This window comes from Quercus robur, chromosome 11 (assembly GCF_932294415.1).
Source record: "Quercus robur chromosome 11, dhQueRobu3.1, whole genome shotgun sequence".
Lineage (NCBI taxonomy): Eukaryota > Viridiplantae > Streptophyta > Magnoliopsida > Fagales > Fagaceae > Quercus > Quercus robur.
This window is the reverse complement of record NC_065544.1, coordinates 10,605,174-10,630,092: the sequence shown is the minus strand read 5'-3', so window position 1 is coordinate 10,630,092 and position 24,919 is coordinate 10,605,174. Positions and strand designations below refer to the sequence as shown.

At 33.6% G+C, this 24,919-nt stretch overlaps 1 protein-coding gene across 4 annotated transcripts; it reads left to right on the top strand.

Annotated features, from left to right (window-relative positions):
- The first annotated feature begins 11,211 nt into the window (after window positions 1-11,211).
- LOC126707730 (ABC transporter I family member 17) lies at window positions 11,212-24,670 on the top strand. Of its 4 annotated transcripts, XR_007649049.1 has the most exons (5): window positions 11,212-11,380; window positions 11,468-11,818; window positions 14,198-14,385; window positions 14,970-15,287; window positions 24,465-24,670. XR_007649049.1 is itself a non-coding variant. In XM_050407595.1 (4 exons), exons 1-4 carry the CDS (start codon window positions 11,350-11,352, stop codon window positions 24,399-24,401), a joined length of 825 nt encoding a protein of 274 aa, XP_050263552.1. In that variant the 5' UTR covers window positions 11,213-11,349; the 3' UTR covers window positions 24,402-24,670. The 4 variants fall into 4 exon arrangements, 3 of the variants coding, with proteins under 3 accessions (XP_050263552.1, XP_050263551.1, XP_050263553.1); XM_050407595.1 differs by lacking the exons at window positions 11,468-11,818; window positions 14,198-14,385; window positions 14,970-15,287 and adding exons at window positions 19,016-19,366; window positions 23,436-23,623 and having other exon boundaries at window positions 11,213-11,380; window positions 24,147-24,670; XM_050407594.1 differs by lacking the exon at window positions 24,465-24,670 and having other exon boundaries at window positions 11,213-11,380; window positions 14,970-15,491.
- Window positions 24,671-24,919: the final 249 nt, after the last annotated feature.

The window sequence follows — 24,919 nt, the reverse complement described above, 5'->3', positions numbered from 1 at the left end:
TCTCCCATATATACTAAAAAACATCAAGAAAAAACAAAACAAAACAACTTCTATATCCAAGAGAGCCCAGTCAATGCTCACCACTTTATCACATACTAATAATTATATACATACATCAAAGGATTACAATTATTGTATTAGTGCCTGCAAACTCAGATATGCAAGCATATATAATGGCATATGCTTATCCAAGTCATTGACACTTATGAACAATGATGACTTACAATTTTTTTCAAAGTAGTTGTGGTAACAATGTCACCATTGAGCACAACAAACAAGGGAGAAATGACATTTATAAGTGGAGGGGTTGCTTGCCATAAACGTTGAGCATTTGCATGTAATAAGTGTTGTGTCATTAGATTTGTTTCTCTGTCAAAGTTCATTAAGGACTCCATATATCTATAGAACGCATCTTTTTTGCCATTATCTTTTTCTTGATATGATCATACGCCTGTAACGCCACCTAGTCCTTTGGCGTGCAAGCCTTGCAGCCTTCATTTTTTACTATTTCTTCCCTCAAATACTATAATCAAAATTATTTTAGAGGGTTTTGTCCTCGTTTCAAACAACCAATATGGGGCTTACCAACACATCTTTTTAAACCAATTTTTTTCCTACCACATGATTTTTGCAAAGGTAAATGAAATACCTTTTGAAGACATGCTGTTGTGTTCTTGTGGAGGAACAATTGAAAACTTTTGCCTGTCCTTTTTCATTGATTATTTTTTCACAAACATAATATTGGCAAAGTTGAGTGATAATATATCTACACAAATATTTAACGTACCCCTCAAAATGGGAAGCCAAAATATTGCAAGAAAAAGTATAAAAGGTTAATTTAAAGGAAACAAAAATATATATTACATAAATGGTTACTATCGATTATACTATGTGTCAATTTGGTTCATAACTTTTTAATTGTATCAATTTGATCTTTAACCTTTAACTGTCATGTCATTTTGGTCTCTACCATTATTCCTTAAATATAAAAGTTTGACATATCAAATAGGAAAAAATAAAAATTGATTCACTTGCCACATCAACTACCAATTGTGTAGCCATGTCATCATATTAAAAAAAAAAAAAATCAAATTTTAGTTCTCATGTGAGTTAAAATTTGGAGAAAAAACTAAGGCCAAAATGTAAAATTGACCCTCTAAGTTTCACCTTTTGTCATTTTAGTTAGTTTTATCATTTCAGTCCTCTAAATTTTCAATTGAGTCAATTCAGTCTTCCTTAGGCTTCTATTAATTGCTGCCATCTACTGACCCTAATGCTAAACATGTGAAAACTAAGCTAAATAGAACCTAAACATATGATTAAAATTAATCAAAACAAACAAAATAAAGAAAAATCCTAAATCTAGGTTTTTGGGCACAAGCATGCATACGCATAAATTAAGTATGCGTACGCATGCCCCGAGTATGCCCACGCATGCATGAAGCATGCGCACACATACTTGCCCAGAAGCGCAATTCTAAAGCAAGCAGAAAAACAACAAAACAAAGCCTAGCATACTTCTAATACAAAAACTATAAAACCTAAACTAAAACAAAGGTATCAAGGAAAAACAAATCGAAAATAAACAAAACAAAATATATTCCTAAATATGCATTAGATCTAACAACAATCAAGAACAACACTTAACACATCAAAACATGTTCATCAATATATCTAATCATTCAACTCTTCATTAAAATAGAATAAAAATATTGGATTAAACATATAGATCAAAGCAAATCCTAAACATGTTAAAGATCCAAAACTAATCATGAACACAACACATGAATCATAAATTAAGGGAGAGTCATGGAAGAGACTCATCTAGCTTATGGATCACAAGTTGGTAGAGATTTAACCGACCCCCAATGCATACATAACAAGATCAAATGATAATTAAGAAAAACAAAGATATCAATAATTCATAGGTAATCACAACTCAAAATCAAAATATAACTCTTGAAAATATTGTTTGTAAAAGGTTTTGAAAGAGATTAGAAAGTAGTTGCTACGCTAATCTACTAGAGAGAGGTTTTGGAGGTTGAAAAACATGCATAGTGTGGTGGTGTACCGTACATTCAAAGAGAAGAATATTTTTGAAGAGTTTTTGTGAAAAAGACTCTCTCTATCTCTCTCTGGCTAGGGTTTAAGTTGGAGGTATAAGGTTGTAACTATATCCTTAAACTAGGGGTTTTGGAGCCATTTAGAGGGTTTTGAATGTTACCAAGGATCTGGGTGTTGGCCCCCATCAAAGATTGAGGTTTTGGGGGCCTAAAACTGAAATTTTAGGCAGCTGGAAACAAGCCTGCATACGTAGGTTCGAGGCATGTGTTGGCATGCTTAACCCATGCATACATATGCTTCCCAAAAACCCTAAATTTGACTACGCAGTTGGCCAAACTTCAAATGGTAATAACTCACTCAATATAAATCCAAATCATGCCAACTTTGTGTTCAAAGTAAAGCTCAAGATGTCTACTTTTCAATGAAACAAATTGCATCCAAATATTATTTATGGATCAAAAGTTATGGTCAAAACATTAAGTAAATGTCATTTTTTAGCATCGTTTTCAAAGCAATTCGACCACTTTTAAATTATGATTACTTCCAAACTATTAAAATAATTTCAATTACCCTTTGAAGACATATCAAGCTCATCATTGGGACTATGGACTAAAGTTTATTAACCAAATACAATATAAGGTGTCTACAATTTTCTACCTTTCTAGTGTTAAACGATCCGCCTACAACTCATGGGAGGCTTAATTCACCGCTTTTCTCCAACTGATAGCTAGTTGACTTCTCCTCCACCCGATTTGATTGGGTTAGATGCGGGTTAATCACAAACCTGACCCAAACCAACATATAAATATATCAAACCACACAATTTCAAAAGAATAATATTGTCCGTCAACAAGTTATTTTGGAAAAAAAATATGACAACTTTTAAGAGAACCAAGCAAAATAAAAATTAAAAGACAAGTTATAACAGCATTAATATATCAAATTATGTCTTCTATAAATGAAGAAAGCGTAATTACTCGCATATGTGCACAAAGATAAGGTCCAATTATAGGATTTCAAAATTGCATGTTTTTTCTACAATTTTTCGTTGAACAAAAAATTTAGCTAGAATTTTTCATATATGTAATTGAATAATTATATGTAGGGTTGTCCAACCCACCCAAGAAATCTGAGTCGACTACCGCTCGACCAAAGTACTTCGAGTGTCGGGGGTAGGTCATTTCCTCTAGAAATCGATTTCGGCAGGTCGGTTTCGTCGGTTTCAATTCTCCTCCCCAAAACCCTAAAACCTCAAACCAACCAACTTACTATACATTTTTTTGGCAAAAATTTCCAAATCCGGCAAGATTACAACTAGATCTAGTGAGATTTTAACTGGATCTAGCAAGATCTCATTAAATCAAGTGAGGTTTTTGCCAAATCTAGCGAAATCTCATCGATTTACTACTGTTTTCCATCATTTTCTCTTTGTTTTTCAAATCTACAACTTTGACCAACACGCCCACCACTCATTGGAGGTCTAATTTGCTCGATCCAATCATCCTCTCGATCGACAGCGGATTGAGGGTTGCTTCACCCAATCAAGTTGGGTTGAATGCGGGTTGTGCTCAAACCCATTCCGACCCAACCCATGAATAGTCCTAATTATATGAAACCATAAAACTACGTTGTAATATCAACTATCAAATGTGATCTCTTACTGGAGCACCAGATAATTTCTTATTATGGATAAGGCCTTTTAGGAAGTTTATCGCTTACCATTAGTAAATATGCAGTCCTTGCAATGTGATCAATTGATCCAATAATAAAATTAATTAGTTTTAAAAAGTCACATCATCACCGACCCAACAGTACAAGGTGTTAACACTAAGCCAAAAAAGCCGAATCTCCATCACCTACGAAATCTATCTACCATTGGCATCCATTACTCCACCATCATATTCATTACTAGATTTGACAATATCGTGACAACCACCACCACAAGGTCCACAACTACATAACCACGTCTCCTTATCTTCTTCACTCTGTCTTCGACTACAACTTTTGTGCAAAGTTTAAGGCGCTCCTAAAATAAGACATCGTTTGCGGTGGACAAAAGAGGTGAGAGTTTCTGGTTGTGGAGGAGAAAAAGGAGGAATAGTTGAATAGGATTGGGTTTAAAAAGAAATTTTAAAAAATTAAAAAAAAAAAAAAAAAGGGCGGGGGGGGGGGGGGGGGGGAATGAAAGGTTGAAGAGTTCACAAACGAAAATGAGAGGGTCCAGTTATTTTTTATTAGATGGATGCAATAGTTTTGGTTAGACCAATTAAGTATGTTAAGGACATATTTTATGTAATTGGCTAATTCTTTAACAAAACGTACTTTACTTGTAATTGGATAGATCTATGATGTATTTAATACTTCAAGGAACAAGAGTTCAAGTCTAGTATTGAAACTATGCAAATTTGTTCAAGAACCAAGTGAAGAAGTGCTAATTTTTTAAAGCTCGATAGCTGCTCGACACCTCTCGACAGTTAGGCTATCTATCGAGCTCTTTAGCTTCTTTTTATCGCAATCTCGATACCTCTCGATAGCTAGGTAAATCGATCGAGTAACTTTCTGTCCCCTCGATAGCTCCTCGATAGCTCACAACAAATAGGCTCAATAGCTTCTCGACACCTATCGATCGATCGAGAATTACAAAATTCAGATTTTCAGATCTGATTTTCGGTCCATGCTTATGTATTTGTGTAGGGTTTCTTTTCTCACAACCTTAGACATATATAAGGCTTATTTTAGAGGCCGTCACATAAGAGAATACGAGGAGAACACATGAAAAGTGACCGATGCTTTATTCTCTCTAAAAGAAGCTACCTTAGGGTTTTGTTACCAAGTTCTTCTTGATCTTCATTTTTGATGAAGTGAATAACTTTGCGGCCAACAATTTTCTTCAAGTTGGTGTGTTAGTCACGTACTGGGAGCCGTGCATCATTGGTTAGTCACGTACTGGAATTCGTGCAAAAAGGGTGGCGTTCATATATTGAAGAGTTCAAAGGTTCTAAAGCAGTAGAAGGTTTCTGATGTAAGTTCATCTACGAGGATTGTAGAGTCTAGGGACAAAAGTTTTGTACTAGATCTGAAACTTCTCTTTACTATAGTAAATTGCTTTTTGGGAAGGTTTCCCCCCAGGTTTTTTTTTACTATGAAACTAGTTTGTTTCATTGGTTTTCCTAGGTCATCATATCTTGTCTTATTTATTTTTCTGCTGTATGTTATTGACATGATATTGATGTTTGTTTGTTTTAATAAGGTTTACTCATAATAAATCTAATTAACAACTTGGGTTTAAAACTTGTTAATTATATCAACTGGGGGTCTAAATTTCCCAACAAATGGTATCAAAGCGAGTATACTCTGATTGTATTAATTTCCTGAGTGTGATCCTTGACCCTTGTTGTCATGGATCGTGGATAGTCTCTTTTGATTCCTCCTTTATTTGATGACACTAATTATGCGTACTGGAAAGTTTGTATGAAAGTTTTTTTGCAAGCTCTAGGTGAACATGTATGGCAAGCTGTTGAAATTGGCTGGATTGGATTGGGATGATGCAACAATCATAGCAGCAAATTTCAACAATAGGGCCTTGAATGCTCTGTTTTGTGGGGTGACCAATAAGGAATTCAAGAAAATATCATCCACAGAAGTTGCTAGGGAAGCATGGACCATTCTTGAGACCATCTATGAAGGTACCAAGGCAATAAAGACTGTGAAACTTTAAAGACTCACTAGTAGTTTTAAAGAAATAAGGATGGAGGAAGATAAGACCTTTGATGAGTTCTATGCTAAACTCAAGGATATTGTGAATTCTGTCTTCAATATTAGAGAATCTATTGTGGAATCCAAAATTGTTAGGAAAATCTTTAGGTCCTTACCTGAAAGATTCCATGCCAAGATCACTGTCATTAAAGAAGTAAAGGATATTAATCAACTTCCTTTGACTGAACTTGTAGGGAACCTTCATACCTATAAGATGGGATTAGGTTTAATGGGAAAATGTGGAAAGAGTAGAAACTTGGCTCTTATAAAGGAAGAGATTGAGGACTCTGAAGATGAAGATGAAGATGATGATGAGGATGAGGATCTAACCTTCATAACTGATGAGATTATCAAGCTTCTTCAATTTAGGAAAAAGGACAAGGGCAAACCTCCTAGGAAATCTAAATCCTTAAGGAAGGGCAAGAATGAGAAACCCCTCATCCAATCCCATGAGTGCAAAGGTTTTGATCACGTGAGAATAGAGTGCCCAAACTACCTTATGAAGGAAAAGACCAAGGAGTTAAAAGATAAAGAGTTGGATGCTACTTGGAGTGATATTGAGAATGACTCTTTTAATAAGTATGTGGATAAATGTAGTCACGTTATGACCTTTGCTGCCACAACCGATAAGGTGATTGTGGAGAGTGCTAGTGACAGTGAGGATTCTTCTGATGATGAAGTACCCCAGAAGTTGATCCTTCAGGAAGCCTATGATAAGCTAAGCACTGAATTTATAAAATCTGAAAAGACTTCTCATCTTTGTAGAAAATAGCTTAATGAGGTAAAAACTAAAAAAGCTAATCTGTTAGTTAAGCTAGATGAGACTATAAGGTTAATTGAGACTTTTATTATGGAGAGCACCTCATTAGAAGAGAAGGTCAAGAATCTCAAGGTTGAGCTTAGTCAAGCTAGAACTCAAATAAAGAGGATGTCTAGTGCAAAGCTTGATGAGGTATTGAGTGCTCAAAGCCTAGTCTGATAAGACTGGCTTAGGATATGCTGTTTACTCCGGGCCCTCATCTTCCACAGCTTCTGGATCAAGGACTGTTTTTGTGCCCCAATCTGAGAAAGGTGATAAAGGTATGAAATTCAAAACTGATTTGGCTAATTCTAAATTCCTTGTTAGACCTCATGTTTGTCACCATTGTGGTGTTTCTGGACACATTCATCTTAATTGCTTTAAGTTGTATCCTCAAAAGCAAGTGTTCAAACGGTCACAGGTTTCCTCTCAAGGACTTATACCTTTGTTTGAAGAGTTATTAAAAACTTTGAGCCTTTTAACTCAATTTCAGGAGAATTCTAATTCTTCTATGTCTTTTAGTAGACATACTAGGACACATGCCTTTTCATCTTCACGGCCGATGACTGGTGCTATGTGGGTGAGAAAGGAACCTAAGACTTAATTGTCTTTTTGTCTGTCCTATGCTTTAATTCTTTTTATCTAAAGTAGGACTTCTTTGCTTGATTTCTTATCTGCTTTTGGAATCATGTCTTCATGCATATGCATCTTTCTTTCATGCCTTCTTGTTGTTTGTCTGTTTTTGTTTGGTTGTTTAGTCTTTATTTTATTTTATTTTTTCAAAATAAAAGGAGAAAAATCAAAATAAGAAAAATACAAAAATAGTGTGTGTTTTGTGTACATTGGTACTTGTGTACCTTGAATTGTCATTGAAATAATATTTTCTAAATTTTGTATCTTTTGTAACTTAGATGAGCATCTCTATACACGACTAAGCAAGTGAGCTTTGTGGCTCGTGTTTGTGATGAGTAAGATTAAGTTATCTCTTATACTTAACACTTATATCACTATTTTTGATGGGAAGGACTAGAAAATCCTAAGAGAAAGGCGTAAATAACCATTTCACCACTGTTGCCCGCTAATCATGAATGACATTTGTGTGCTTTGGCATAACAAAATTGAAATGTCAAATGCTTAACATAATTGGATATTTCCTTTCTATCTCTTATATGCTCATGCATGATTTGCTTAAAAGAAAAATATACAAAGAAAAATAGAAGCAAAAAGATCAAAATGCTTTTAAATATGATTGAAAGCGTGTATTCTAGGAGATGTTGGAGTTATAGGATGTACTTCGAAGGTGATAGTCCCCATCAAATAGTTATGATTGTGTATGAGTTAAATTGATTTTCTCATATCTCAAATCATCATAACATATATACACTTATGCAATCTTGTGATATTTTTCACACACAACACGTAATATTCTTTGCTACTTTTGATACATGTGCAGGTACAATGTGATTTGGCTATCACAAGGAATACATGTGTTAATGTAAGCTCACTAAACTGTTTTAACTTGTTTTTGAAATATAAAATTAGTTAGACTTGTTGTGTGTGTGTGTGTGTGTTTTGAATCTATGAGCATGACTTTTTTTTCTTGTTGAGAAATTTTTTTTTCACATGTTTTGCATCTTTCTCTTATCTTGTCATTCGTAACATCTTGTTTCATTACATTCATGCATTTATATAGATTTATTGTGCCCCCCTGATCATCCTTGATCTTCTTTATGTCTCTCTAGTGAAGCTTTCTAGCTTCTTGTGCCCTTTGTCAATCGTGACGAAAAAGGGGAGAAATTGTGGAGACTTTGTAGTTTCTTTTTTTTAAGATTCTACATGTTAGAGGGAGAAATACATGCCTCTGTAAGGGGAAGATGTGTTTCATCTTGTTAAGGAGAGTGCTTACCTCCTTCTTCTTGTACACCGATCTTGTAATCATGTTTACATACATTGTGCTTATCTTTGATATATATATATATATATATATAGACATGAGATAATGTATGTCTTCTTCACCTACCTCTACATGTGTTGTTTCTTTTCTATCTCCATACGCATGTTTCTTATATATTGTATGCAATCTTATATTTCTGTTTCATACTAAGATGCCTTGATAAGTTTTGTTTAAAGTGTTTCAAAAATACAGGTTGTTAAAGTTTACTTGTCATAAACTCTCTTCTTGCAAAGTTTTTCAAGAGTTTGTATTATGATAGATTTTATTGTATTCAACAAGTGAGTATAAGTTGAGTGATTTATGACTTCTCTCCTATATTCATTTGGTTGTTGTGGTTTTGTCATGGATTGCCAAAGGGAGAGATTGTTAAGGACATATTTTATATAATTGGCTAATCATTTGACAAAACACACTTTACTTGTAATTTGGTAGATCTAAGATGTATTTAATACTTCAAGGAATAAGAGTTCAAGTCTAGTATTGAAACCATGCAAATTTGTCCAAGAAACAAGTGAAGAAGTGCTGATTTTTTAAAACTCAATAGCTGCTCGACACCTCTCAATAGCTAGGCTATCTATCGAGCTCTTCAGCTTCTTTTCATCACAATCTCGATACCTCTCAATAGCTAGGTCGATTGATCAAGCAACTTTTTGTCCCCTCGATAGCTCCTCGATAGCTCTTGATAGCTCGCAATAGATAGGCTTGATAGCTTCTCAACACCTCTCGATTGATTGAGAATTAAGAAATTCAGATTTCCAGATCTGATTTTCGGTTCATGCTTATGTATTTGTGTAGGGTTTTTTTCTCATAACCCTAGACATATATAATGCTTATTTTAGAAGCCGTCACATAAGAGAATACAAGGAGAATACATGCAAAAAGTGACTGATACTTTATTCTCTCTGAAAGAAGCTACTGCATCTTTGCGCCTTAGGGTTTTGTAACCAAGTGCTTCTTGATCTTCATTATTAATGAAGTGAAGAACTTTAAAACCAACAATCTTCTTCAAGTTGGTGTATTAGTCACGTATTGGGAGCCGTGCATTATTGGTTAGTTACGTACTAGGATCCGTGCAAAAAGGGTAGTGTTCATATATTAAAGAATTCAGAGGTTCTGAAGCGGTAGAATATTTCTACTATAAGTTCATCTACGGGGATTATAGAGTCTAAAGACAAATGTTTTTATACTAGATCTGAAACTTCTCTTTACTATAGTGAATTGCTTTTTAGGAAGATTTCCCCCCAGGTTTTTTTTTATTGTAAAACTAAATTGTTTCATTGGTTTTCTTAGGTCATCATATCTTGTCTTATTTATTTTTCTGCTGCATGATATTGATATTTGTTTGTTTTAATAAGGTTTATTCATAATAAATCTAATTAACAGTTTGAATTTAAAACTTGTTAATTATATCAACTGAGGTCTAAATTTTCTAACAAAGTAAATGTTCCCTCATAGTAGGTAATTATTGACTTTATCTTGGGGAGTAATATTCCTTACAATTTGTTAATGTACAATCCCAACAATGTAGTCCAACTATTCTAATAAAACTAAGCCAAGCCCCACCAATAACCAATTAATAAAACCAACCAAGTTCCATGTAAACAAACTAGCAAAACTTTTTTAAATCTCTTTTTTGAGGTTCACATCTCCTTCAACAATTCCCTTAGGTAAGAGCATCGAGAATGAAAAGGCCTTGAATTTGGGTTGAGCCTAGGATTCTTTCTTATGGTGATGGCACTAACCATTAAAAAAGAAAGAAGAGAGAGAAAGAGAGAATGAATGTTTAATTTTTCTTAGTAGGTTTTTTAATTGAGGTGTCTAGATTTCTTATTATGTGTGATCTAATACTTTCAATAAAAAACTAGATTACACTAAATTAAATATTACAAAGTTTTCAATAAATGATACAAAAATGTTTCATTATTGTGTTAATAAAAGTAGCATCACTAAATATCTTGATCATTGGATGACTGCCATGTATATTTGTTGCTGTTAAAACAAATAAATGGCATGTGTGTGTGTATATATATATATATATATATATATGGGTTAGGTCCAAGTTACAGTTAGTGTAACTCTAAGTAATGTTACACCACTCAATATTTTTTAATTGAATACAATTTTTTACAAATCTACCATTAGATTACATTATTTTCGTATATTCTACATACTTGTGAAATATCAAGGTAATTAAAGATTAATAGTCATATTATCAATCAATTTTTTAAATTCAGGTTTTTGTAGTTTAAAATAATATATAAAATATTAATTTATGGATTAAATGGTAAATAACTTCGAATTGGCATGATTGTTAAGAACATATAAAATATGTAATTCAATTGTGAAATTTTCAAAATATGAATTTTATAACAAATTATTAAATGGTGTATTATTACTTAAAATTACATTAAATGTAACTTGGGGTACATCAAACGGAAACAAAACTATCCAAACAACCATCCATTAATGATTAAACAAAAAATAATAATAATAATAATTTTTTCTAGGCCGTGCATTTGTATGTACTTTAACATTGGAAAATGTCGTATACTTCTAACTTTTTATGCAAGTGGGAAAGGTACAACACAGGAACCTAACAGCTGAGCCAAGACTTAGGTTCTAACTAAGAGGTCCATGTATATTAACCAAGGAAGGCTTTTTCTTCTTACACTAATATCCATAAATATAAGTATAGGTCTCTGACAACAAATTATAAAAAATAAAAATAATTTATACGGTGCATATAAAAAATACTCTATATCCAGATTCTCCGGCCATGTCTGTGGCTCTTACGACTCCTTCAATAAGTACAAAATACACAAAATTCTATAAAACCCATTTGACAATTTTTGGTTAGCTATCCGCTAATATCATTTTCATGATGTATTACACAGGTACAGAGGCTCACGAGCACTTGCTGGTGGTGGATGTGGAGGATCCAAGCCCAGATCAAGAAGAAACACAGCGGCCATTAACGAAGTTTGGGATACGTGATCTGAGGAAGGAATCTGATGGGGGTGATCCTATATTGAACGGGATAAGCGTGGAGATACCGAAGGGTGTGATTGTTGGGATCATAGGGCCGAGTGGGAGTGGGAAATCGACGATGTTGAGAGCTCTGAATAGGCTGTGGGAGCCACCTTTGGGGACTGTGTTTTTGGACGGTCGGGATATCTGTGATCTTGATGTGCTCACTCTGAGGAGGAAGGTTGGGATGCTTTTTCAGCTTCCTGCTCTGTTTGAAGGTATGCCATCTCTATCTTTTTTGCTATTTTGGCCCAATTTTGTTTTTTGGTCCCTAAGCTTGTTCTTTTTTTTATACTAAACTTTGTAAATGTAAAGAGCTGTTCTAGTAGTTTTACTTTAGAGACAAAAATAGGGTAGAAGAAAAGACTTTCTTTTTTGAAATAAAATGGTTTAAGAATGAAAAAAACCTTTTATAAATTTTTAAGAATGAACCGTAAAATATTTGTGACAAGGAAAAAATTTAGTTGCAAAATTTGTTGTAGTGTTTTTTAATTGAAGATGAATATTGACAAATTCATTATTAGATTATATTTTCTTCTTATATTCTTCTTATTTGTAAAATTTTTAATAAAATTAAAGGTGAATAGTTATATTATCAATATATTGTTTAAATTAAAAGTTTTTGTAATTAAAATATATGCATAAAATATAAGTTTATAGATTATATAGTAAATAATATCCGATTAACAGAAAATTTGGCATTTGTATTAAAAGCATAAAAAAAATGTAATTCAACAATTAAATTTTCAAAATATTTAGTATATTTATTTTATAGAGTAAGGCTGTAACCTTAAACAACAACTAATTTTGTAATTAATTTTTTTTTTTTGTGAAAAATTAACTTTTTAATAATTTAGAAATAACAAAAAAAAAAAAAAACTTTTAAAGTTTAGGGATAAAAAATTACTTTTAGTAAAAGTTAGGATGGAAATAATATTTTAGCATTTACTTTTTTTTTTTTTTTAGTTGAATTACTATGATACTTTCATTTTTATGGTTTTTTTTCTTAGGCAAAAATACTTTTTTTGTTCCTATATTTTGGTTTTATTTTTAATTTGATCCTCAAGTTTTTATAATTTCATTTTAATTTTTATATTTTTAAGCTTGTTTTTATTTTGGTCCTTATCATTATCTCACTGACAAAAAACGCAATTTTAAGATAGTAGTGTAGTCCATTAATCATATAAGCTTTTTTTTTTTTTTTTTTTATTAGTGAAATGACAGTAGAAATAAAAATGACAGAAAGTTTAAAAATAGAAGGACTAAATTGAAAACATGATCAAAATATAAGGACATACAAGGTATTTTTGTCCTTTTTTTTAATCTTAAAAAGCATTAGGATGGATAAGCGGTGTAGATTTTTTTTTTTTTGGTTTTGTGGGGTTTAGGATAAGTCCATGGACACTTCCTTTTGCGTCTTGCTGTACCAGGCTGTAAGCGATGAAATTAAAGTGATGTTTGTCGTCTCTCCTTTACTCTTTGTTCTCTCCAAAGTTAGGCTAAATTTATAAAATACACCCTATAAATTAAAAAAAATAAAAAATTCAATTTAGTCCCCTTAACTTTACTTTCGTTTATTCAGCCCACATCCCTCTTAATTTTCAAGTATTTTCAATTTAGGCCTCCCATCCACTTCTATTAGATGGGTTGTGTCCCAAAACAATGTTATTTTGGGTTTCATTTAGGGGTCTTTAACAAAATTTTTATTTTACGGAGACTAATGAGAAGGCTGAATTGAATAAACTTGAAAGTTGTAGGATTGAATTGAATGAAAGTAGAGTTAGATAATTGAATTGAATTTTATGCAAAATTAGAAATGCAATTTGTAATTTAGACAAAAAGTTATGTATATAGCATTTTTATTTTTATTTTTTGACAGCCACGGCTCTAATGATTGCTCTATACTATATTAATTAGTTGATTCTCAAAATATATATATATATATTAATTAGTTTTTTTTTTTTTTTTTATTTGTTTGGAGTCACCCAGGCTGTTTAATCAATTAAAAAACAAAAAAATAAAAAATAAAAACAAAATCTTTATTAGTGGAACTTATCTTACCAGCTTTGAAGCATTAATTAAAGTAGCAAAATTCTATTTGTAACAATTACTAGCAATAATGAAAGTAGCAAAATTCTTTGTTGATCAAACTGTATCTTATGCAGTCAAAATAATGAACAAAAATTTCTAGTGGGGTGACCCACATTGATGCTACTTGCTCCCATGATGCTAAGGATTGCAAAAGTCTAATGATTCTGATTTAAAAATAATAATAATAAATTAATTATCAAAGTCTGAGCTGAATCCAGGCTTATCTCATTTTATGGAACAGAACTAGGTTAAGTTTTGTTAAAGCCAATTAGCTGCAATTTTGTTTATTGTTAGTTTTTGTTTTTAGTGCTTGTAATTCATTCTGTTTTCAATTACAAGATTTAGGTGACACCTACTTTAACCCATGGTAGAACCATTGCATTATTGTTCAATTTCTTGTTCTTGTTCTTCTTCTTCTTCTTCTTCCTCCTATGAAGAGTATGTTTCCATTTTCATATCAATATATGCACGGCCTTACCAGGGATAATTGGATATCATCTTCTTAGGCACAGTAGCAGACAACATACGATATGGACCGCAATTGAGAGGGCAGAAGCTAAGTGATGAGGAGGTTTACAGCTTGCTCAAACTTGCAGACCTTGATTCCTCTTTTTACAGTAAGACTGGTGGTGAACTATCTGTTGGTCAAGCTCAAAGGGTTGCTCTTGCTAGGACCTTAGCTAATGAACCAGAGGTAACCCTTTACACATGATCTTGGATGATTTGCAATCAGCATTGTTAAATATTACTAGCATGATATCTTATCATTATGTGGTAGTCTAATGGCACTTTGAAATGTAGAAAACACTTGCCCAATAATTGGTATTGCGATTTCATGAAGGAAAATAGCAATTTTAAATGAAAATGTAAAAATTTTTATAAAAAAAAAAAAAAAAAAAAATTATAATTGCGATTTTGAAACTAGGGAAATAGTGTGTTTCCCAATTAGAGGAATTTTTATCAATCTCTGCATAGCAGATTGGAGGAATTTCCCTTTAAACCAATTGAAAGTAAACTTTTTCTTTTTTTTAATTGTTAAAAGAACTGAGTTTTTGTACTGCAATTTTTTATGACAGCAGCACTTTTCATAGATTTTACCAAGCATTCGTGTTTCTTAAAAATCATATTTTCAAAATGCAATTTTTATTATCATTGGTATGTTCGTGTTTCTTAAAAATCATATTTTCAAAATACAATTTTTAATATCATTGGTATGTTTTCATACAGCTGACTCAAATGGACATATGTTGCTAGATTTGATCATGTTCTGTCTCACAGGTTCTGCTGCTTGATGAGCCTACAAGTGCCTTGGATCCAATATCAACGGAAAACATAGAGGATGTCCTAGTGAACCTAAAGAAGAAACAGGGAATGACTATTATAATGGTCTCTCACAGCATCAAACAAATCCAGAGGATTGCTGATATTGTGTGTCTCCTTGTGAAAGGTGAAATTGTTGAAGTGTTAAGACCTGATAAACTCTCAGAAGCCAAGCATCCTATGGCACTAAGGTTTCTTCAACTCAGCTCATAAATGCTTTTTTATTGTGTGTTTGAGTGTGGGGTGCTCTTCAGTGATAACCAGAGGAAATGCCATCTATACAAAAAATCAATTAATGTCTTGGCTTAACGATAAAAGGAAATCATCATTATGGAGTTGATATCATAAGTTGAAATTCTATGAAGTGGATGTCATAGCTTAATGATAAAAATCGTTGTTGTATATTTTTCTCTCCATGTTGATGTACACTGTATTCCAATGAAGTCTGGACCATTATCAAGAAAATATTTTGGGTGCTTATCTCCAAACTCTGGTGAGTTATTATCTTGGCGTTTCCATAGTCTTTTTGAGGAACCGTAAAGACTAATTTGCTCTCACGCTTAGTTACTCGCTCTATCAAAATTTATAGAGCTCCAGAGCATTTCCCCATTGACAATCTCAGAAAAGTCTAAAAAATTTATTAAAAGAGGACAGGTACAGAAGACATGCTATGTTTCTTAAATCCAAATCCTTGAATGCATCCATATGTCATAAAGGTGATGAATTAAACTATGTTCACTTAATACTCTTAGTCTTAGATTGCACAAAGCATTCCACTATTCTATTTAGGGATACCCATGCGTTTGGGTTTTAAGACTAATGCTAACCTGTGTCTGGCCTCAGTCCATCTCACATTTTTGGAGGCTGAAATACACAAAAGTATAGTGAATCTGGAGCCCCAAAAAATAACTCAATCGAACCTAAGTTTAAGTTTGAATGCAGAACCAAGTTGAGTAATTAAAATAGAGATGAATGATGGATCGGAGCCTGTAAAAATGATGTCATTCACTTGGAGCAATTAAAATGTAAGTGAAGGACCATAACTAATTATGAAAATTGAGGAATCAGCATGAGGTGGTTGAAAACTTGAAATCCAAGAGTCTTTTTTTTTAGAGAGAGTTTTAACATATAGCGTCCACTCCTGATGATAGCCCTTTATCATCAGACCAAGACACCAATTAGTTTTTGGTGTATGTGGGGATTGAATCTCAAATCTTTTATATAACCATCAGAGACTTTACTAGTTGAGCTAATTGAAACCCACTAAAATCCAAGTCTTTAAAAGAGAGGCAAAACAATCAAACCAAGCTTGTGGAGCTTGTTTAAGCCCATAGTTCAATTTGTGTAACGTGCAAACATGATCAAGAAATGCAGTACCAACAAAACTACGTGGTTGAGGCTTGTACATCTCCTCTTTGAGGAATCCATTAATAACGTCCAGAGGGAGAACAATGCAAACTGTAGCAGTATTGATAACTGAAAGTTTCCACAAAGCCTTGTTACTGATGTCCAATAGCAAAGAGCTTGGACTTATGCAGGCAATGGAACCTTCAAGGGGACACTTAATTTTATAATCCCAGCGGCAACAAACTACATTCCTGTTAAGTGGGTGCAGGAACCCAAGTCCACATGACATGCCCTGATTTTGCAAGGCAAAAAATTCTTCAAGCACGAGCCATGGCGATGGCAGCATGCCAAACATCAAGCTTGGAAGCAACACTAAAAGAAGTAAATTCAGTGGTGGGAGTAACCACGTATAGACATGGCAAAACGGGTGGGTCGGGTTTGGTTCGGGTCGGACCAATTGGGTTGCGGGTTGGGTCGGGTTGACCCGTATTTTTTACATGATTTTTTTTTTTTTTTTTTTAAGAAAACAACATGTATTTGCCATTTGAAAAGTTATGCAACAAATTACTTGATGTAAAATGCATTATTTTGAATTCACCACTTATATTAAGAATGAACTCAATTAAACTTATTAATACATATTCAATAATTTTAAAATTATACAAATCCTAACATTATTATCTAAAACAAAATAATACAAAGATAAGCAAAACATATACACAAGTTTTATTACTACATAATATCAACATTCCAAAATATAAAACAAAATTACAAATGACTTATTAGATAACCCATTTGATAAAGAATAAAAACATATAAGAAATTTACAATCTTGAAAATTAATTTTATAATCTATTATCAATTGTGGTTGGCACTCTATTTCAATTGAAATATACATTTAAGTTTGATTGCTTACTTATTTATACATAGTCTCTTTTATGAATATCATATCATTGTTAAGCAACACACATACTAGGAAATATCATAATTTATTTTGGAAAACCATTTATTTTGGACATAAATTGTTAAAAAAATAGGTCTAAGCATTCATAATTTATACTAATTTGATACTTTGGCTTTACTATTTTCACACTTGTGAATGTTTCTCACACATGTCTACAATTTTAAATCTATGTTTTTAATTCTACTATAACCAGATTATTTTGGCATGTACTTTACTATTGATATTTAAAAATCATTACTCATTACAGAATGCTCAACCATTTATCTTTCAATTAATTTGCATGCAGTTATGTAAATGCATCAATTGTTTCCTTAAAGCTCATAACAAATAATTAAACCAATATTGTCTTAATTTTACTATTTTTTTTTACCAAAAAAAAAAGGTTTGGGTTCAGGTCGGGTTGACCCGCAAAAAACACGGGTCGGGTCACGGGTCAACCCATTTTTGCTTCGGATAAAAAAATCGAGTTCAAGTCGGGTATTTTTCGGGTCGGGTCGGTTCAGGAAATTCTGATCCGTTTTGCCATGTCTAACCACGTAGCATCGCTTCTTTTTGGAAATTTCATACTTAGAATGAGTTTGCATAGATGTGTGTTACAATGTTAGTAGGGGAAAACGAGAAGAGAGGGCCAGATGAAGAGGGAGGAAGAGTTGAAAGGGGAGAGGTAGAATGAGGAGAGGATGGGACATAGAGGTAGGTAGTTGTAGGAGTCAAAGAAATAGGGAAAATTATTGCATAGTCCGGGACTATGCTCCTTACCTCTCATAGAGGGGTGGGCCCAATGGCCCCTATGTGAGAGAAAGGGAGCATAGTCCAAGATTATGCAATAATAGCCAAGAAATAAATGGATAAAGACCAACAATGACAGGCACTAGCCACGGTTTGAACAAAGTTACTCTCCAAAATAGTTTGGAGTAGTTTTGAGAAAAACTCTTCAAACTTATCATATATCTCTTTTTTTGGTGTGAATTTTAAAAATCTAACCATTGAATTTTATGTTCCTTATGTTCTTAACATACATATCAAATTTCGTTCAAATCGAAAGTTATTTACTATTCAATCGATAATTTTTTTTTTATACACAATTTTAGATTTCAAAAACTTGAAATTTTAACATTTATTTAATGACATAGCACTTGATTTTTGATCTTTTTAAAATTTTGCAAGCGTGAAAGATATAATAAGAGCATGCGAAAGGTGATGACAAGAAACTAGTACTATTATAAATAATAAATAAAAGAAATATTGGAAGCTCAAGGGTAGGGCAATTAACCCCATTCGCTTGCCCCTAGCTCCACCAGTGATGACATGAAAGGTGAGTGTAAACTAGGACTGTCCACATGTCGATCCAAGTTGGGTTTGGGCTCTACCTAGATTCAACCTGATTCTGACGAGTGGTAGAATGGAAGACTTGCCGCCAACCAATAACTTCAATAGGCCAAATCAAGTTCGTTGTTCCATGGTTTGGATTAGTTTCTACCGAAATCGACTTTCAAAAACAGTCTAACTTACTAAATAACTTTGAACACGTGTCACGCGCCTAATTTTTTCTCACAAATAGTCTGTTTGGCAATTTTTTCCGTGGCTCTTACGACTCCTTCAATAAGTTCAAAATACACAAAATTCTATAAAACCCATTTGACAATTTTTGGTTAGCTATCCGCTAATATCATTTTCATGATGTATTACACAGGTACAGAGGCTCACGAGCACTTGCTGGTGGTGGATGTAGAGGATCCAAGCCCAGATCAAGAAGAAACACAGCGGCCATTAACGAAGTTTGGGATACGTGATCTGAGGAAGGAATCTGATGGGGGTGATCCTATATTGAACGGGATAAGCGTAGAGATACCGAAGGGTGTGATTGTTGGGATCATAGGGCCGAGTGGGAGTGGGAAATCGACGATGTTGAGAGCTCTGAATAGGCTGTGGGAGCCACCTTTGGGGACTGTGTTTTTGGACGGTCGGGATATCTGTGATCTTGATGTGCTCACTCTGAGGAGGAAGGTTGGGATGCTTTTTCAGCTTCCTGCTCTGTTTGAAGGTATGCCATCTCTATCTTTTTTGCTATTTTGGCTCAATTTTGTTTTTTGGTACCTAAGCTTGTTCTTTTTTTCATACTAAACTTTGTAAATGTAAAGAGCTTTTCTAGTAGTTTTACTTTAGAGACAAAAATAGGTAGAAGAAAAGACTTTCCTTTTTTAAAATAGGATACCTTTTATAAATTTTTAAGAATGAATAGTGAAATATACGCGAAAGAAAAAAAAATTTAGTTACAAAATTTGTTGCAATTTTTTTTTAATTGAAGATGAATTTTGACAAATTCATTATTAGATTACATCTCTTTTTATATCCTTCGTACTTGTAAAATTTCTAATAAAATTAAAGATGAATAGTTATGTTATCAATGTATTGTTTAAATTAAAAGTTTTTGTAATTAAAAGTATAAAAAAATGCAATTCAGCAATTAAAATTTTAAAATATTTAATAATGTTTATTTTTATTAAATAAGGTCATAGCCGAACAATTAATTTTGTAACTAAACTTTTTTGTTTTTTTGGTAAAAAATGAAGTTTTTAATAATTTAGAAATAACAAAAATAATTTTTTTAAAGTTTAGGGATAAAAAATTACTTTTAGTAAAATTTAGGATAGAAATAATATTTTAGCCTTTACTTTTCTTTTTTTTAGTTGAATTACTATGATACTTTCATTTTTATGGTTTTTTTTTTTCTTAGGCAAAAATACTTTTTTTTGTTCCTATATTTTGGTTTTATTTTTAATTTGATCCTCAAGCTTTTATAATTTCATTTTAATTTTTATATTTTTAAACTTGTTGTCATTTTGGTCTTTATCATTATCTCACTTACAGAAAATGCAATTTTAAGATAGTAGTGTAGTCCATTAATCATATAAGTTTTTTTTTTTTTTTTGGTGAAAGGACATTAGAAATAAAAATGACAGAAAGTTTAAAAATAGGACTAAAATAAAGTTATAAAAACTTAAGGACTAAATTGAAAACATGATCAAAATATGAGGACATACAAGGTATTTTTGTCCCTTTTTTTTTCTTTTCCTTTTTTTTTTGTTTTTTTTTTTTTTGTTTTGTTTTGTGGTGTTTAGAATAAGTCCATGGACACTTTCTTTTGCGTCTTGCTGTACCAAGTTGTAAGCGATGAAATTAAAGTGATGTTTGTTGTCTCTCCTTTACTCTTTGTTCTCTCCAAAATCAGGCTAAATTTATAAAATACCCCCTATAAATTTTTTTTTAAATTCAATTTAATCCCTTAACTTCACTTTCGTTTATTCAGCCCACATCCCTCTTAATTTTCAAGTATTTTCAATTTAGGCCTCCCATCCACTTCTATTAGATGGGTTGTGTCCCAAAACAATGTTATTTTGGGTTTTGTTTTGGAGTAGCTCACATACATAAGGACAGTGAGGTTTTGATCCCTATTATTAGCACTCTACTTCTTGCAGCTACTTCCTAACAATAAGATTGAGTCTTTAACCTGATAACCGCTTTAGCTCACTTTTAAATCCTCGGGAGTGAGTATGGAGAAGTCAAGAGCTACCCTCGACTCACCTCTCTATCTATAAAAATCCCTCCCCCGAGGAGAGGGCTCGTAATGATCGTCCTCTGTCACCCCCCACCGCGCTTACGGCTCTATACCCCAACCCAACTTGCTCTGGCCCCCGCTGCATGAGTGGTAGCTCACGCTCAAAACTTCTCCGACACGAGTCCTAGTCGTTGCATTGCGGTCCGTTTCCCGGCTTCGCTTGCGCGATTTCCCAAGGATCTAAAACCCAAATCCCTTTTGGGGGCCAAATACCTCCTGATTTTCCTTTCTCTAGGTTTTGGGTGACTATTCCTTCAAGGATATGGCCTTAGGCGGAATTGGTCCTGGCCGGAAGAACGAAAGATACCGGCAAGCACAGAGTTCGGTTCCTATCCACCGTTGGTGTTAAAGGGAGAACTGCGAGGAGCCAACCCATCCAATCACCTTCAAACAGTTGGAAGCACCTTAACTTAAGAAGCTGGGCTGCCTGGAACATGTTGCTCAGTCTCCACATCGCAAGAAGAGGTTCTGCTCTGTTAGATATTCAGGATTCGTGAGTGAGTGAGTCCTCACTGACCTGAGCGGCAATTCTCCTTGGGTCCGTATTAGCGTATTCGGCTGTAGTGCTGTACCCAGATTGCTCGTCATATGATGGGTAGCCCCAGAAATGCTATTTGCTAGTTTTTCCAGAGGAAGGGGAACCCTAGGTTACTTACGTTATGGTCTCACAGTCAGGCAGGCTTATACCATTACGCTCACGAGCAGAATCTTTGAAATTTGCATTTCTTCGCCGGGCTTGGACCATGTCTCCCGAACAATTTCAGTACATATGGCGAAAGACGACCGATCGGATGGGAGTCCTCAAAAGTGAGCTCTACGAACAGGTTGTTATTTCGATTAGACAGGCATCAAAAGTCATCAAGTCTTGGCTTCTCGACCAGCGGCTCCAATTACAGCAACGAAAGAAGTGTCTTGTTTGACTCCCATTCGGGTCCATCAACCAATACCGCCCTATAAGTCTTTGTACCTAACTCGAGCGCTTTGCTTGCGCCTATCGGTGGACTCTGTTGCCTGCCGCCCGAAGCTGATCTCAAAAGAAATGCTAGAAGCATCTTCTTCATTTTAGAAAAGATTGTAGCTTTTTTAGGAGTGACAACAGCCTTATCCACTTTGATTTTGAATGTTTCTTGTTGTGGATCGAATTCAAATGTCCATTCAAGCGGAGAATCTGGGGAAATAAGTCGTAATGGACTTGGCGGAGCCTTAGGTGGCACCGAAGTAATGAGTCCTGCTGAGATCAACGAAAAAAAGATGGAACCAGATGCATTCTTAAAAGAAAGCGCTTTGCCTTACCTATGATTCTCCTTCGGACTCTCATTCTCATTTTTGTTTTCATATTATGGATCTTGGTTACCATCGGCTGAGGAGTGTCCACATGAGTTCATTGAGGTACCACCTATGATGCCAATTCCCTAAACTTCACCAGACCCACTTCGCTACCGCTTGGCCCAGCTTCTACGCCTACATTCGATTTCTCCACGATTCACTTACGCAACATTCTCACGTCTTCCCCTTATGGAGTTGGTAAGAGAACCGAGCCTGGTCCTCTGGTCAGGAATAGCGGGCTGCTGGCTTAAAAACTGCAAATTACCCCGGGTCTTTAACAAAATTTTTATTTTACGGAGACTAACGAGAAGACTGAATTGAATAAACTTGAAAGTTATAGGATTGAATTGAATGAAAGTAGAGTTAGATAATTGAATTGAATTTTATGCAAAGTTAGAAATGCAATTTGTAATTTAGACAAAAAGTTATGTATATAGCATTATTATTATTTTTATTTTTTGACAGCCACGACTCTAATGATTGCTCTATACTATATTAATTAGTTGATTCTCAAAATATATATACATTAATTTATTTATTTATTTATTTTTTTTTTTAAGTTTGGTGTCACCCAGGCTGTTTAATCAATTAAAAAATAAAAACAAAATCTTTATCAGTGGAACTTATCTTACCAGCTTTGTAGCATTAATTAAAGTAGCAAAATTCTATTTGTAACAATTACTAGCAATAATGAAAGTAGCAAAATTCTTTGTTGATCAAACTGTATCTTATGCAGTCAAAATAATGAACAAAAATTTCTAGTGGGGTGACCCACATTGATGCTACTTGCTCCCATGATGCTAAGGATTGCAAAAGTCTAATGATTCTGATTTAAAAATAATAATAATAAATTAATTATCAAAGTCTGAGCTGAATCCAGGCTTATCTCAATTTATGGAACAGAACTGGGTTAAGTTTTGTTAAAGCCAATTAGCTGCAATTTTGTTTATTTTTAGTTTTTGTTCTTAGTGCTTGTTATTCATTCTGTTTTCAATTACAAGATTTAGGTGACACCTACTTTAACCCATGGTAGAACCATTACATTATTGTTCAATTTCTTGTTCTTGTTCTTCTTCTTCTTCTTCTTCCTCCTATGAAGAGTATGTTTCCATTTTCGTATCAATATATGCACGGCCTTACCAGGGATAATTGGATATCATCTTCTTAGGCACAGTAGCAGACAACATACGATATGGACCGCAATTGAGAGGGCAGAAGCTAAGTGATGAGGAGGTTTACAGCTTGCTCAAACTTGCAGACCTTGATTCCTCTTTTTACAGTAAGACTGGTGGTGAACTATCTGTTGGTCAAGCTCAAAGGGTTGCTCTTGCTAGGACCTTAGCTAATGAACCAGAGGTAACCCTTTACACATGATCTTGGATGATTTGCAATCAGCATTGTTAAATATTACTAGCATGATATCTTATCATTATGTGGTAGTCTAATGGCACTTTGAAATGTAGAAAACACTTGCCCAATAATTGGTATTGCGATTTCATGAAGGAAAATAGCAATTTTAAATGAAAATATAAAATTTTTTATTAAAAAAAAAAAAAATTATAATTGCGATTTTGAAACTAGGGAAATAGTGTGTTTCCCAATTAGAGGAATTTTTATCAATCTCCGCATACCAGATTGGAGAAATTTCTCTTTAAACCAATTTGAAAGTAAGCTTTTTCTTTTTTTTAATTGTTAAAAGAACTGAGTTTTTGTACTGCAATTTTTTATGACAGCAGAACTTTTCATAGATTTTACCAAGCATTCGTGTTTCTTAAAAATCATATTTTCAAAATGCAATTTTTATTATCATTGGTATGTTTTCATGCAGCTGACTCAAATGGACATATGTTGCTAGATTTGATCATGTTCTGTCTCACAGGTTCTGCTGCTTGATGAGCCTACAAGTGCCTTGGATCCAATATCAACGGAAAACATAGAGGATGTCCTAGTGAACCTAAAGAAGAAACAGGGAATGACTATTATAATGGTCTCTCACAGCATCAAACAAATCCAGAGGATTGCTGATATTGTGTGTCTCCTTGTGAAAGGTGAAATTGTTGAAGTGTTAAGACCTGATAAACTCTCAGAAGCCAAGCATCCTATGGCACTAAGGTTTCTTCAACTCAGCTCATAAATGCTTTTTTATTGTGTGTTTGAGTGTGGGGTGCTCTTCAGTGATAACCAGAGGAAATGTCACCTATACAAAAAATCAATTAATGTCTTGGCTTAGTGATAAAAGGCAATCATCATTATGGAGTTGATATCATAAGTTGAAATTTTATGAAGTGGATGTCATAGCTTAATGATAAAAATTGTTGTTGTATATTTTTCTTTCTCCATGTTGGTGTACACTGTATTCCAATGAAGTCTGGACCATTATCAAGATAATATTTTGGGTGCTTATCTCCAAATCTGGTGAGTTATTATCGCATTTCCATAGTCTTTTTGGGGAACCGTAAAGGCTAATTTGCTCTCAGGCTTAGTTACTCGCTCTTTAAAGAATCAAAATTTATAGAGCTCAAGAGCATTTCCCCATTGACAATCTCAGAAAAGACTAAAAAATTTATTAAAAGAGGACAGGTACAGAAGACATGCTATGTTTCTTAAATCCAAAATCCTTGAATGCATCCATATGTCATAAAGGTGATGAAT

What these genes read in the sequence shown, in the direction of transcription:
- LOC126707730 (XM_050407595.1), top strand. Translation starts at nt 11,350, where the DNA reads ATGTCTGTGGCTCTTACGACTCCTTCAATAA. An exon ending in GCTTCCTGCTCTGTTTGAAG is followed by an intron (nt 19,367 to 23,435) that starts GTATGCCATCTC and finishes TCATCTTCTTAG; the next exon opens with GCACAGTAGCAGACAACATA. An exon ending in CCTTAGCTAATGAACCAGAG is followed by an intron (nt 23,624 to 24,146) that starts GTAACCCTTTAC and finishes TCTGTCTCACAG; the next exon opens with GTTCTGCTGCTTGATGAGCC.